Consider the following 15,123-nt stretch of genomic DNA (forward strand, 5'->3'; position numbering starts at 1 on the left):
ATATCAGTCCACTCCTGTGTTAATGGGTGTTTCAGATAACCAGCAGCTAGTCAGAGCTTTTTTACAAGCTGAAATAAAGATGCCAGCATGTCTTTTAAGGTGCAGATGTCCTTCTAAGTCTTGAACATCGAGTCATGTTTATAGCGATTTGACATTATATCCTCACCTCTCTGTTCCTCCCTCCTCTCTTCAGTCTGTCCCAGTACAGCGACGAGAACATGATGGACCCGTACAATCTGGCCATTTGCTTCGGCCCCACGCTCATGCCCACACCGGACAGCCAGGACCAGGTCTCCTGCCAGGCTCACGTCAACGAGATCGTCAAGACCATCATCATCCACCACGAGACCATCTTCCCCGACGCCAAAGAGCTGGACGGGCCCGTCTATGAGAAGTGTATGGCTGGAGGAGACTACTGGTGAGGAAGGATGCATTCTGACTGTTTTTGTTATTATTAGCCAAAATGTTAGTGACACTTCAGGGGATTTTTAAACACCTTTAGTTAATGATCGTTCTTTGTTTTTGAATCCAAAAGGGGGTCCCACAAGGTACAATATTGGGTCCTGTGTTATTTATCAATTAATCAGTCAATCTTTATTTGTATATCGTCAACTCATAACAAATGTTATTTCAAGACACTTTACAAAAAGCAGGTAACAGACTTTACTCATTTACTCAAAATTTGTATTAACAATGTTCAATCTGAAACTGGTTCTCTACCCTGTCAACACCAAATACCGTACAATCCGGTGTATAAGACTCACTTTGATACCAAATTCTTACCTTGAAAGTTCGCTGCATCCTATATACCGATGCGACCAATATACCTGTGAAAAACACTGAGACACACAGCGTCATTACTGTGAGTTAAGTCCTCACGGTCACATGGCATGCCACATGAAACTTGAGATGATTTTTCCACATTTGGTGTTTGAAGTATGTTTTAGGTAAAAATTGTGTCTAGAGACTGGGGTCCCACAAGATTCAATACTGGGTCCTGTTTTATTTACTATTTTTATTAACAATAATACCTCTACTACCATTATTTGTATTTATTCTGTTTGTGCATATGTATTCTGTTACCCTCAATGTCTTATTAATATGAAGCTGGAATGAATCTTTTGATCTCTGAGTAAGAAGAAACACTACGTTTACATGATGTGAAAAAAGTGGATTTATTCTCTAAGTCTGAATTTTGAAATACATATAAACATGTAAGTCCATAGAATTTCTCAAACTCTGACTAACACACCTCGATAATGCTGTTGGCAGTCGATTTACTCTACATGGTTACACCTCATCGGCCCCAGACTGGCCTCGCTGTTCTGAGCATTCTTACCTTGAATGAAATAAAGGCTCGCAGCCAAACTTCCTTCATCAGGGAGTCCCTCAGCATGCAGGTATGCGAATGCTCTTTGCCGTGCAACTGTCAGATGTATATCAGTGGATCAGTAATTACTCACAAATTAGGTTCCTGTGGTTAAGAGAGCATGACGAGGCAGAGCATGTGTCAGCGCAGACTTTACATGGTTGACTTTGTAGGGGAGACAGCCCGAAATAATCACTTTAATCACTATAACCACAGTGGGAGGAAAAACAAAGGTCACCTGGCAGAGAAAGAGGAGGATTATAAGAACTGCAGCATATGGAGGAGTCGCTCTGTGAGAGCTCCACATCTGTAGGCAGAGTTATCACCTGTTTCTTCTTACTTTTACCGGTCTGTTCCACCTTTTGTCTGACCTCACAGTAAGTCTGCGAGCGTTTCGGCCGTCTCAGCACAGACATGAACCCTCGGCTCTGCTCTTGACGCTCTGAGCACATTTACTGCCTCCTTTTCTTGCAAGAGGAAGAAGGAGGAGCGGGTGACATGTTAGTGAGGGACGAGTATCTGGGTTCCTGGCAGGGTTAATCTGAGGTGATGTGTGTTTGGATTCACTGCCAGCTCTCTCAGCGTGACGCCAGAAGAAGAGCATTTAAAAAAAGAGAGAGACTCAGCCACAGATAAAGGATCTTAGCTTCTTACAGAGTACTCCCAGTGACCGCTGTGTGAACTCCCTCTAGGTCAAGTTCACTTTAAAAACCTGTCTTATAACATGTCATCTTCACTGATGTAAGATTTAACTGTTCAGACTTGTTCAAAAGTTTTAAGTTGCAAACTGCAATCGGCGCACAGCGCCTTTTGTCTTGGCAAAAAAGTTGCACTAGAACACACGGCAAAGACTACAGCCGACGGCCAACCACCACGTACCTTCTGCACATGCGTGTTTGTGTTCAAACATGCAGCTCACCCGGTTAAATTCTCTCTGACCAGTGGCTCTGACCCGTGACTCTGACCCTGTTTGATCTTGTCCCCCACAGTGAGAGTCCCTACAGCGAGCACGGAGTCCTGGAGGAGGTAGACAACGAGGGAGGGACAGAGACGCACACCAGCGAGGACGGTGAGTAATAATATAAGCATGTAAGAAACATAAAAACACTCAAACGTGTCCCTTTTCACGGCTGTTTCTTCGCGGTGTCCTTTAAAACCATATCGGTCATTAGACAGTACTTAACACTAACAGTGAGAAGCTGTTCTCTGGCGTCCATACTTTGTGTCCCTCGTGAATCTCTCCCTCTGTGGTGCTGCGAGGGTTAAACCCGGCTCTCTGCAGATAATCCTGCCTTTCAGCCCATTTAATGCTGTAACCTTGAAGGTCCTGAAACTGGGCTCACAGTGATGGAGGCCATTCATATTCTAATGCTTCTGCTTCTCTGTGGAGGCTTTTACATCCTTCTTTGACAAATCCCACGGTGGTCTGCACCCACTGGACGGACCACTTTGCAGAGAGATCTCATTTCCGCCGGGTCACAGCCCATTTCAGTTTTCAATTCCCTGCATTTCTTTTCCTTCCTGTGAAGAATGTGTTGAATTGATTCAAAGAGAGGCAATGTGTGGAGCATGTGTGCAAAGTGTCAAGTTTTTAGAACTTTTTCAGAACTCATACCTCCTGCGTTTTCTCTTCAGTTAATTACACTTCCATGTGTCCAACAGAAATCATAGACACATAAAAATACTCCTGTTGAAGAAACTGCAGACTTCTCTCAGACATGCTGGGATACGGTTAATTACTGTTATTGTACATGTGCTCCTTTGTTTGACTGAAACATGCACCAGTAAGTATGCGCCAAATCAAACAGCCGGGGTCAGAGAGAACCGTTAACATGCAGCTAAAAGGCAGAAAATATAAAAAGTTTGGACTTTTTAAAAGTGATAAATATCCCTGACAGAGAGCTGCTGCACAGATGTGGGAAAAGAGTGAGGCTTTTTCCTGAATCTTTTTAGAGGTGATTTTTGGGAGCTTCTTGTTAACATGTATCATCAGATACAGAGTTTGGAAATATGGAGGTGCTCTCTTGTTGTGACATCAGCGTTTACTCTCTCCATATCTGGATGTCAGAGGATCGTAGTTCACACTTGCTGAAAACTCTTGAAAAACTCCTGATGTTTCCAGGAGGAGCTGTATGTGTAATTTTTCACTCTGACTTCACCCGGAGTTTCTCCTCCAGACTCCTAGTATTCTCCGGAGCAAGTCCGAGTGAGCTGATGTGAGAACGACGCAGGATATAATCTTTATTCCGCGATGGTGTACAGCAGGAGCTCCACATACACACACACAGTCAGACATGCACTCACACACGGCGCTGTGCTCCCCCTGCTGGCTCTGTTGAAACCGTCTCACCTCTGTAAAGCCTCTGTTACTACCTCTTTGTCCCCCCCTCAAGGATATTTAGATTGAAGGCGAAGCGACACAGGGGCGTAAATATCGCGGCTTGAAACGGCGGTCTGAATAAAGCTGCTGTCAGACAGCTGACGGCCCTCCTGCCTTTGAGAAATTTATGGAAGATAATGTTTTCCAGAAATCCTTGGCTGATGTGTTTTGTCATTTTAGCAGACTGGGAGGATGTCCTGACTGACTCGAGACCCTCCCTTCAGAGACTCTGAACCATGGTCCAGTTATTGTCATAAGTTATTTTTAAATTCCCCATGACCTCATCCTCATTCGGATTTCAGACACAGAAGCAGACGTCTCTTCCTGTTTGTTGAGCGGCTGTTTTATGTTACAGACCAACACAGATGTTTTCTCAGCTCAGAGCTCGAATCTGTTCAGCTGCTCATAAAAGAAAGGAAACACAAAGGCAGACAGAGTGAAGTCCAACTCACCCCAACATGTTGGTTTGAGTAGCTGCTGAGAAACATTCTCCTCTGGTCCGATCAGGCCATTAAAGAGGACATATTATATTATATTCTCCACCTTTTCAAAAAGTCCCCTGTGGTTTAAATGAAACATCTGTGCTGTGCTTTGGTCAAAATATAACATGAATCAAGCACCAGAGGAGGTTTGTGACCCTGTATAAACCAGCTCTCTCAGAACGCTCCGTTTTGGTGTGTGTGTCTCTTTAAATTCAATGAGCCCCCCCTGAGTTTTCCTGGTAGACATCACTCCTCTGTAGCGAGAATAAAAATGCACAAAGTTTTGTTTTAGGCTGGGGGTGTAGTCCATGGGTGGAGATACCAGCGGAGGGGAGGGGATTTCTTTTTAACCAGAATCCCACTGTGACATCACAAGGAGAGCAAATTAGAAACGGAGCATATGTATATGAGTATATGCTGCCACGTTCAGACATCAGCTCACTCGGATTTCACATTTTGTGGTTCGGTAGACACTCAGGTTACCCAAATATATGTTCAAATACACTGTAGAAGTGGATTTTTCATAATATGTCCCCTTTAAAGAAACATGGTCTCTGCTTTATTCAGGTGTAAGTGGAAACAATGAAGGGCAGCTCTAAGGTGTAAATAATGAGACATGAGCACAAACGCACACACTCTAAGCAGGGGCTGTCACAAGTCAAATTTTGAAAACCTGCTCATGGCTGACACACACACACACACACACACACACACACACACACACACACACACACACACACACACACACACACACACACACACACACACACAGACCAAACTCAGGCCTGGAGATTTACTGCATGTTTTCTGAGCGGCACTTCTCGCTCACCATCAATACATCGATATTATTTGCTGGTAAATTTGCTACGAGGTCGGAGCTGAGCTAACTGGTTCGTTGATTATATATATCGCTCTGCAGGAGAACGGCAGGATGGCCTTGTTGTCCAGAGTCCCTGAAGGCAAACTGTGTATTGGATTGCATGTGTTAAAGGGCAGCGTGCAAGAAGGGTCATTAATTTCACCATAAAGCGCCGAGTTCAACCCACTTTTATCTTTTCATGTCCAGAATGAAGCCTCCTGCTCGGTTTGTAGCAGCAAGCACTTACAATTCATATTTCTCTTCTGACGAAACAGCAGGAAGAAGGGAGGAACTGTTTTCAATATAAATGATGTTAAACACATCTCACACCAGGCTCCTACATCCTGCAGACATCTCACTCACTTTACATATTAAACACACGTGTGAGACTCTGCAGGACTAAATGACGCGCTGGCCGATGAACAACGAAGCCGTCACATGCAGAAAGGTTCACCCACCTGTTGCAAAGTCCAATAGTGGCTCCATCCATCCATCCATCCATCCATCGTCTATACCACCTTCCAAATCAGTTCCCAGCTGTCATCCCAACCAATCACAGGGCTGACTTATAGAGACAGACAAACGGCCACACCCACATTTACACCTAATTTAGAGTCAGCAGTTAACCTAACGAGCATGTCTTTGGACTGTGGGAGGAAGCCAGAGTACCTGGAGAGAACCCACACATGCACGAGGAGAACATGCAAACCTTTTCTAACAGGGATTCGAACCAGGAACGGCCTCGTTGTGAGGCAACAGAGCCAACCATGCAGCCCAAAAGAATTAGAGAATCTGAAGAAATCTCTGCATGCAGAAGACAAGGCAGATAACAAACATCAGCTGACTGTGATGTCAGGCCCTCAGATGGCCCTGCATTAAACACAGTCACGATTCTGTTGTGGACGTCACAGGAACACTCCAGGTAGACATCGTCTGTGAGCTCAGTTCATCGCTGCATCCAGAATTACGAACTGAAACTCTACTGTGCAGAGAGGAAACCGTCCTAGCCTTTTTAGACGCAGGGTTGTAAACATGCTGAGTGAGAAAGCTCTGCTTGTTCGTATCAAACACTCTGTATCATTTCATGTACTGTGATTCATTGCAAATACCTAGTGTGTGTGTGTGTGTGTCTTGCATAAACATTTGTATATGGATGGATGGATGGATGATTGGAGGATGGATGGGTCGTAGGGAGGGAAAAAGAGGGGGAGAAATCCCCGTCATCAACATAATGAAAAGCCTTGTCCAGCAGCAATTCAGCTAAATTAATCCAGATGGTAAATTCCTGCCTGTCACGTTTTCATTGGAGAGACGTCACAACCAGACGTGTCAATCCTGTTAACTGGAGTGAAACAAAGACGGTGGCGGTTTAAAGGTTGGTGAGAAAATACATGAAAGGAATAAACGAGGTGAAAAAGGACACGGGGCCGCTCTGCTCAGAAACATGTCGTATTTTCTCTCTCTGCTCATCTGGGAATTTCCTCCAAGCTCCCTTAAAACATAAACCTTGATGGCTTTTCACAGGTGAAATCAGGCCTCGGCTATTTTCTCTGTTCCGTCTGTGTGTGTGTGTGTGTGTGTGTGTGTGTGTGTGTGTGTGTGGAGCGAGTGTGAGGGCGAGGCAGCGTCTGTCCAGGGACCTCCTGTCTGACTTGAAGTGGGAAAAGTGAGATAGGAGGGGAGCAGAGGTGGGAGCGAGGGAGGAATAGAGAAGCTATTTTTAGACCTGTGTTGCTGCAGAGAATGCACATCGGCTCTGAGACGTCGTGCACCTTTCTGAGGAGGGGGGGGGGGGTCTGCTGTAGCTGTTGTTTACACACGTTTTCATCAGGAAAGATGTTTGATTTATTAGAGTCGTTTTGAAAATAAACAACATCTGTAAAACGGCTCAATCCATCACCGATTTGTATCTGTCACGATGTTTCTCAGTCTTTCCCATGAGGATGTTCGATTCTCTGATACTATCTCTGTTATTTTAATGATCGATAGTATCAAATAGGAACTGAAGTTTAAAAAAACCAACAGGTCTTCAGTCATATTTTGAACACAAAGCTGCTGTGAGATAAAGAGAGACAGCAGCCGTGATCCCTTCAGGTTCACAGGTCTGCATATTGAGATGGGTCTCCATCTCTTCAGGCGTCTCACAGAGATGTCAAAGTTGCATTTGTGTCTCATAGTAACACAAAAAGTAGAGGCGGTGACACTGTTAAATCTGCACAAAATCATTGGCAATGTTTGTTTTTGTTCAGTGTGCAGAAGTCTGCCTGCAATGTTCGGTAACTCAGAACAAGAAACGTCCCCTCACTGGGTGTCTTCTAATTCTAGTTCTGTCATTGTTATTGATTTTTACGAGTATCGTCAACAACTCTGCGACCGTGACAACCCTACTCTCCCATGGTTATCTTCCATGTGACTGATCCCGGGTTCTACTTGTTCATGTATCGAGTAGATATCATCCCAGAGCAGTGATCCATACAGTGAGTGACATGCCCCGGGGTCTTATAGATCTCCTCTCTGCAGCTTCTATAATTATCCTGCTGCAGCCCCTCGGGGCTAGTTGTGGCCCGGGCCTGCTGTTGTAGAACCAGGTTACTATTGACTACCACTAAAACAACAAAGTGGCTCAGCACACTTGGACTCCATGTGCACACACACGTGCACAAAAACACACCAGAAGAAGACCTGAAAGTAGACTCTTCCGCAGCCAAATGTAAACATTAAAGAGCATGTGTCATCTGTACGGATACAGATTCTTATTTCATAATCCTGCACCTTTTGCCTCATTGAGTAAAAATGTCTGCACATGATGTGATTATATCCGTCTGTACTCGATGTCTCTGTCTGACAAACCTGACCTGACGCTGTAATCCTTCCTCCGTTGACAGAGGGTGAGCCCATTGAAGCCATTGCCAAGTTTGACTACGTCGGGCGCTCTTCCCGAGAGCTGTCCTTCAAGAAGGGCGCCTCCCTGCTTCTGTACCAGCGGGCGTCGGAGGACTGGTGGGAGGGACGGCACAACGGCATCGATGGCCTGGTGCCACACCAGTACATCGTGGTCCAAGACATGTGAGTGTTTCCATTCTGTGTGATTTAAGATATGACTGAGTAATGCATTCCTGTATCCGACCAGCTTCAAGATTACAGGAGCTCAATTTAAGGCTCAAAGAAGCAGATTCAGTTATTTTAATGTAGCAATAACAGAGAAAATGTTAAAAGTTATGTAGAAGATGTAGGTTCCACTGTCATCCAAAGAAATGCAAAGATTACATCAACCCAGGTGACCTAATCTTAACTGGTAGCAGATCACTCAGTCACTTGAAAAAGCCCGGAAGAGAGAGATTAAAAACTTGTTTTTTAAAATGTTTTCTATCCAAAACAAGAATAAGAACAATAAACACACTTTCCAAGATATCTCCAGTCTACTGAATGAGGCATGCAGCTGTGAGTCCAAAAGAGTCTTACCACCAAATTCCACATCCTCCGTGCACGCCGCAGTCAGTCAGCGCTGGACCTTAGCTGCCGCTCGCTGCCACTCTAGTCACTCTCCTGTTTCCACACCGAGCGCTGGGTCCGTCTCCTGACCGTGCTAGCAGCGCAGCTACTCTCTGCTCCGTTTCAAATACGCTGCAAGGCTATTTTTGACGGACAACGCTGCAGGCACGCGTTAAGCTGGACAGAATAGAACGACCCGGACAGGAAGTCAGCCAAGTTGACACAGAGAGCGTCCGGTCAATTTCAAAATAAAACACAATATACAGACTCTTATACAGAATCATATTTTCCATCACTTTATCAACATGACGTCAAAACAGGCACAGAACAAATCATCCTCAGAAAGACAAAGCAACATGTTGTTTGAACGTTGTTCTCTTATTCTCCCGTGATCTTGTAGTTCTCCTGTGATGTGTGTACAGCTGCTAATAGCTTGAACGTGAATATAAAATCATGACCGAGCAAGGGAATAATCGAAATATCACACTGTGGCTCAGTTGGTAGAGTTGGTCGTCTTTCAACATGAAGGTCGGGGGTTTGATCCCAAGCTCCTGCAGCCACATGTAGGATGTGTCCCTGGGCAAGACACTTAACCCCAAGTTTCTCCCGCTGCTTTGTCAGCGGTGTGTGAGTGTGTATGAATAGATTAGTTACTTCTGGTGGTCTGTTTACACAGCAGCCTCTACCATCAGTGTGTGAATGTGTAGGTGTGACCTGCAGTGTAAAAGCGCTTTGAGTAGTCATCAATAGCTGAATGTTCCTGCCTCCACATCATTTAAAATCACCTTCAAATCATTCAATGAGGGGGGCCTAGTTGCTGTTATGTGCGCCCCGTGTACAGAGGCCCTGATCCTCCAAGCCTGTGGCACGGGTTCGAACCGTACCTGTGGCTTCTTTCCTGCCTGTCATTCCCCTCTCTCTCTCTCTCTCTCTCTCTCTCTCTCTCTCCCTCTCTCCCTGATTCCTGATAGGAGCAGCACCTTTTTCCTCACTTCAGTCTCTACCTCGTTAACAGATGGTGGTTAGAAAATATCCTGCGACCAAAGATTATAAAACAGCTGACTCATATGTGATCGGTACTTCACCAGCTCCTATCAGAGCCTTCGATGTGTGTCTTAAAGCTCCCTCTGATTACATCGTTGAGGGTTAAACAACACACCAGTCTGTGTTAGTCTGCAGGTCAGTTAACTTTAGAGTCATGCGTTCAGGACCTTCAGCTTTAGTTCATCCTCCATCAGCAGGGTCTTAGACCTGTCTCTCACACTCTGCAACACATACTGTTGGTGCCTAATGGACTGGATCCACCGTCTCCTCAGGGCAGGAACAACAATCACTCCAATCACTTAGCAGCTGGCCGATAAAATGGACATATTCCCTCCTTCCTCTTTTCTCTCCCCCGGTCACTGTGCCGACATCAATAATTCACCAGGAGGGCCTCTGCTGTCGTCTTAGGTAATGAAAGAGTCTGGAAGTTAACAGCTGTACGGGCTGTCCCCGAGCAAAGCCACATCCTCCTCTCTATTTAAAGCGAGCAGGCAGAGGAGTGAGAGAGCTCCCAGGGCTGTGATCTCAACGTCCCCTATAAAAGAGCTCAGGATAAAACGTGCAGAGAGAGACGACTGAAGGAACTCTTCAGGACGGGATGTCTCTCTCAAGACTCCACTCACCGCCACCGGCTGCCGTGAATGTTGTTCACCATCGCCTCTGAGGTCGTCAAAATGTTTGATACTTTTTTGATAGCGTCTTTTTTCAGTGGTCGATAAGTTAAAAAGTACTAAGGCTTCAAAAAGAACTTCCTATCTTCAGTCGTGTTTTAACCACGGCTGTGAGCGTTCACCTGCAAGGATGAAGATGAACACAAAATCACATGAACCATATTTTGTCCCTTCAGGCCGTAGTCGTCCTCAGTGTCTCCCTGTAGTCTGATGTAAAAGAAGAACACTGCTGCATCTTTGAATGTCTCATTTCACTTTAACAAACTCTCAGACAGTTCAGCTGACGAGTCCAAAGTAATATCCACCTGATGACATCACACATTGACCTGATGACATCACACATTGACCTTATGACATCACACATTGACCTTATGACATCACACATTGACGTTATGAAATCACACATTGGCCTTTGTTACCGTTCCTTTGGGCTGTTTGACCTCAGTTTGGGATCCCTAACCACTTCCTGTTTCAGTGCTTAACTTCCATCTACAGGAAGTCAAAATAAAAGCACACAGGAAGTAAATTACTCTCAGCTAAAAACATGAGACAAATATACTGTAAGAATAACAAGAACTGTTTGGAAATCCAAAATAATTCAAACATGCGATTATAATTTGATTCATTGCGATGTTAAAAAATGTATTGTTTGAAAATCCTGATTTAAGGCGACGCTGCTGCGAGCGAGAGAGAGAGCAGACGTGGTCCATTAAATTCACAGGTCGACAAACTTTTGGAGACTCCAAACACGTTTATGTTTCTTAGAAACGGACAGAGAGCAGAGGAGGAGACCGTGTAAAGTGAACAAACACAACACCGCCAGTTGACCATATGTGATGTACACAGCGTGCAGGAGCTTGCCTGCAGTTCTTCATCATTAAAAACAAGAAATGACCCATTTGGGTGTCTGAAATCATGCATTGTGAAAAGTAGTGTACAACCGATAGTCACTATCCGAGCAATATATCCCATCATGCATTGCGGTTCAATGATTTTCGCGAGCAGAGAGTGGTGTTTGACTCGACTGCTCTCAGACCCTCTGAGAGCGACCAGCGTGAAACACGGTGAAGTTCATATTTGAGATGTTTGAGCACAAATAAACGAGTTTTAGTGCAAAGATATGTTTCATTATTTATTAAAAATCTAATATTTGTAACTGTTTTGTGAAACTAAACTCAGTATAATGGAAGTGGTCAGTGGAATTCATGCCGTTATTTACTGTCATTATTGATCCTCGGCCGTTTTTAAGCTGCATGTTTTAGTTGCGCGACATCAATGACGTCACTGTCGGCGGGCGGCGAGTGAGCGAGTAGTGTCCGAAATGTGTTTAACATTTTGCTGAATGAATGCACGATGTAGTCCCCTACATGAGTGTGTGATTTCAGACACAGCCTAGGACTGTTATCTTTGGTTGCCGTGGTTTTCATAACAGTAGAGTATCAAAGTTCAGTATTCTTGTGTTGTTATTCGTTACCTCCTTATCGCCCCCGCTGTGTGTGTCTGTGTGCTTTCATGCAGACACAGATAAGAGTGTCTTTGTTTTCTGCCAGCTCGTGCACATCTTCAGAGGCAGCTCTGATTTCTGCCACCCGACAGGCACCAACTGTCCCCTGCACCCAGTCACACTGCTCACTGACACCCATACAGTGTGCGTGTGTGTGCGTGTGTTACTGACAGCCTCGAGGACATGACTCATCTGACTCTCTGGACCTGTGTGTGTGTGTGTGTGTGTGTGTGTGTGTGTGTGTGTGTGTGTGTGTGTGTGTGTGTGTGTGTGTGTGTGTGTGTGTGTGTGTGTGTGTGTGTGTGTGTGTGTGTGTGTGTGTGTGTGTGTGTGTGTGTGTGTGTGTGTGTGTGTGTGTGTGTGTGTGTGTGTGTGTGTGTGTGTGTGTGTGTGTGTGTGTGTGTGTGTGTGTGTGTGTGTGTGTGTGTGTGTGTGTGTGTGTGTGTGTGTGTGTGTGTGTGTGTGTGTGTGTGTGTGTGCTGACTCACAGGAAACTGACATCAAACCCTGTCATAGAATAGAAAAGATCAACTGATGTGCTTTGTTTGTGTTTCTGTCGCTTCCTCTTCTTGTGTCCTCGTCTCACAACCTCTCCGTCTCTGTCCTCCAGAGACGACAACTTCTCCGACACTCTGAGTCAGAAGGCTGACAGCGAGGCCAGCAGCGGGCACGCCGCGGACGAAAAATGCTCGGGGAAAGACCTCGGCTCGCCCACTGACCCCAGGATCTCTGAGGCCTACATCTCCAGGTTGGTTTATAGGAAGTAGGAAGGAATGGTTAGCAATGGTGCACCGCGACATTTCACAACGACCCGCTAACAGTGTGTTTGATCCCCCCCCCCACCCCTTAGTCTCAGTAAGCGGACAGTTGCACAGTATGAAAAACAGTATCAAAAACACATCTCACAGTGTTGGCTTGTCATCAGCTGGTTCTACTGAAACATACTGTACACACACACACACTCTCACAGGGAGGGATGCCAGCCAAACGCACACACACACACACATCCGATCTCACCTTAGACATTCTGGCAGTGTGCTCTGGTGTTGTGCCAGCGTTTCTCTTCCCGCTCGTCTCGACCTTGAATCGCCTGTTACTGGCTCTTTCCAAACACGTGTACAAATGCCTCGTCATTCAGCGCCGTACTCACTCCCTCTAAGTCGCTGCTGAACGCTGATGACTCACACAGGAGGAAGTATTTACACCGCTGCAGGTATTTGAATGCACGAGGAGAACATATCCGACTGAATCATGTTTTTTTTTTTCAAAGCTGCTCTGACTCCCAACGCCGGCCAATCAACACACCCTGTCTACCTGTCAACTGTTCCCAGGTGACCCCCCCCCCCCCCCCTCACCCCCCCACCTCACCATACATCTCCTGTCAAACCCCCACCCTCGATGTTTTCTGCTCCTTCATTCAGACAATCCTCAGCGTTGAATCTTTTATATCCTGAGCTTTTTTTAGATATTCTCCTCCTCTGTCGTTGCTCTCAATGAAGAGACGCTCTCATCGAGTGGAAGGGAAACCAGTTTGACATCACGATCGCAAAAAGAGTCACGGGATGAAAACGACAAGACGCTTTCACACTCAATCCAAACAGGAATTATATTTAATGTATCCATAAAATAACTTCTTCTGATCAGCACTGTAGGCTCACCAGGGTCCACTCGATAGCAGAAACTTTGATGTGATACTAGGAAAAATATGTTTTGAAAATCTGCAACAAAAATAGAAGTCCAAGGCGCCCAACATTGGACAATCTTCTCTCAAACAAACACCAGCTCTCTGTGGACAGTGTCAGACTCCATTCCGACGTGCCGGTCTGATGAAATTGATGAGATATAGGACAGTGGATAGAGTCGGAAATCAGAGAGAGAGAGAGAGAGTGGGGAATGACGCTTGGAGGACCATGGCCTCCATACATGGGGCACTAACCACTGCGCCACCAGAGCCTAATGGGTACTTTTTGAGGTTGTGGCGGAGGTTAAGAAACATATATCTACATCCTCAGAAATCTTTACCAGTATCCAACAGCTAACTAAAGAGCGCTAATATTAGCATGCTAACACAACATTGCAGGACACAGGTTATTGCAGCTGCTTGCGCTTGAATACGTGTTTAACGACTTTACCTAAGTGCACTGATGAGTGGAGAGGATGCACGTTAATGGGATGATTAACACTGAAGTTCTCTGTTGGGGCGGCTGAGTCGTCTCTCAACCTGAAGGTCAGGGTTCGATTCCCAGCTCCTGCAGCAAGACACCTAACCCCAAGTTGCTCCCGCTGCTTCGTCGGTGTTGTGTTGTATGACTGGATGAGTTAATACTGATGGACTCTTTAACCTCTACCATCAGTGTGTGAATGTGTTGGTGTGACCTGCGGCGGCTAGAAAAGAAATGAACAAGCTTGAGTCCGTTTACCGTTTGTTTTAAGAGAGAAGAATCCATTAACATGTCTTGTGATAAACATTACTGTTAGTTAAGTCTATGATACACAAAAGGAGAAGAGTCAGTTTGATGACAGCTCGCAGAGTCTGTCTGCTGTTATGAATGTAGACTGCTCCCCCTGCAGGCTGCCAGCAGTACCTGCAGTTGTTTACTGTTCTAAACTTTATACTGCAGTCTGAAGAAAAAAATAGAAATTCTCTCACCTGACACTCGAATGAATCCTCATGTTTCAGTTTCACCAGCAGCTTTGAGCTCTTCTGAGAACTTGCAGAGTTCAATAATACGCATTTCTACCTTCAGGAATGTCTCCTTTTGTGTCAGTGTTTCAGCGGGCGTTGGGTTCAGTGTCTTAGAGAAGAACAGCTCTGGATTAACCTCAGTGTTTCTGGTTTTCTGTGAAGGAATGAGTGTGTGGATACAGAAGCACAAACAGCTGCAGTCAGAGTCCCCGAGAGTCTCACAGTCCTTCATACCCGTGTTCATTACTGCTCTTTTGTTGACATGCGGGGGTGACGCTGCCTCTTAATCTTAATGATAATGGCTGAGACAGCGTTCATTAGGCAGACGGGAACTCTCAAATGAAGCCGTTTGTCTCAGAGAAGTGATTAAAGGAGTAATTCTCTGTTTGTTCATCATCACAAAGGAAACTAATTAAAAACATTTGTTCCTACACGTGTCAGCTTTCAGATCATATTGATTCATTATTTATTTTATTTTTTTAATGGATGCTTTCGCTGCAGGAAATGTGATTTATTAACAACAGAATAAATGTTGTTTGTCTTCTACCTTCAGAAAATCATCCGTGTGTGTGTGTACCAGATAACTTTATAATTACGGACTTCTCATCTTCGATTGGTGAAGGCAGCTCAGATGAG

At 45.2% G+C, this 15,123-nt stretch overlaps 1 protein-coding gene across 4 annotated transcripts in view; it reads left to right on the plus strand.

The window, feature by feature from the left end:
* The window catches only part of srgap1a (SLIT-ROBO Rho GTPase activating protein 1a), a 90,933-nt gene that overhangs the window by 70,541 nt on the left and 5,269 nt on the right, over positions 1–15,123 (plus strand). For all 4 annotated transcript variants that reach the window (XM_020639758.3, XM_029278435.2, XM_020639756.3 and 1 more), the window contains exons 17-20: positions 194–418; positions 2,359–2,438; positions 7,976–8,156; positions 12,412–12,549. In XM_020639758.3, coding sequence (XP_020495414.1) covers positions 194–418; positions 2,359–2,438; positions 7,976–8,156; positions 12,412–12,549 — 624 coding nt within the window. The remainder of the gene's footprint in view (positions 1–193; positions 419–2,358; positions 2,439–7,975; positions 8,157–12,411; positions 12,550–15,123) is intronic.

This window comes from Labrus bergylta, chromosome 7, assembly GCF_963930695.1.
Source record: "Labrus bergylta chromosome 7, fLabBer1.1, whole genome shotgun sequence".
Taxonomy (NCBI): domain Eukaryota; kingdom Metazoa; phylum Chordata; class Actinopteri; order Labriformes; family Labridae; genus Labrus; species Labrus bergylta.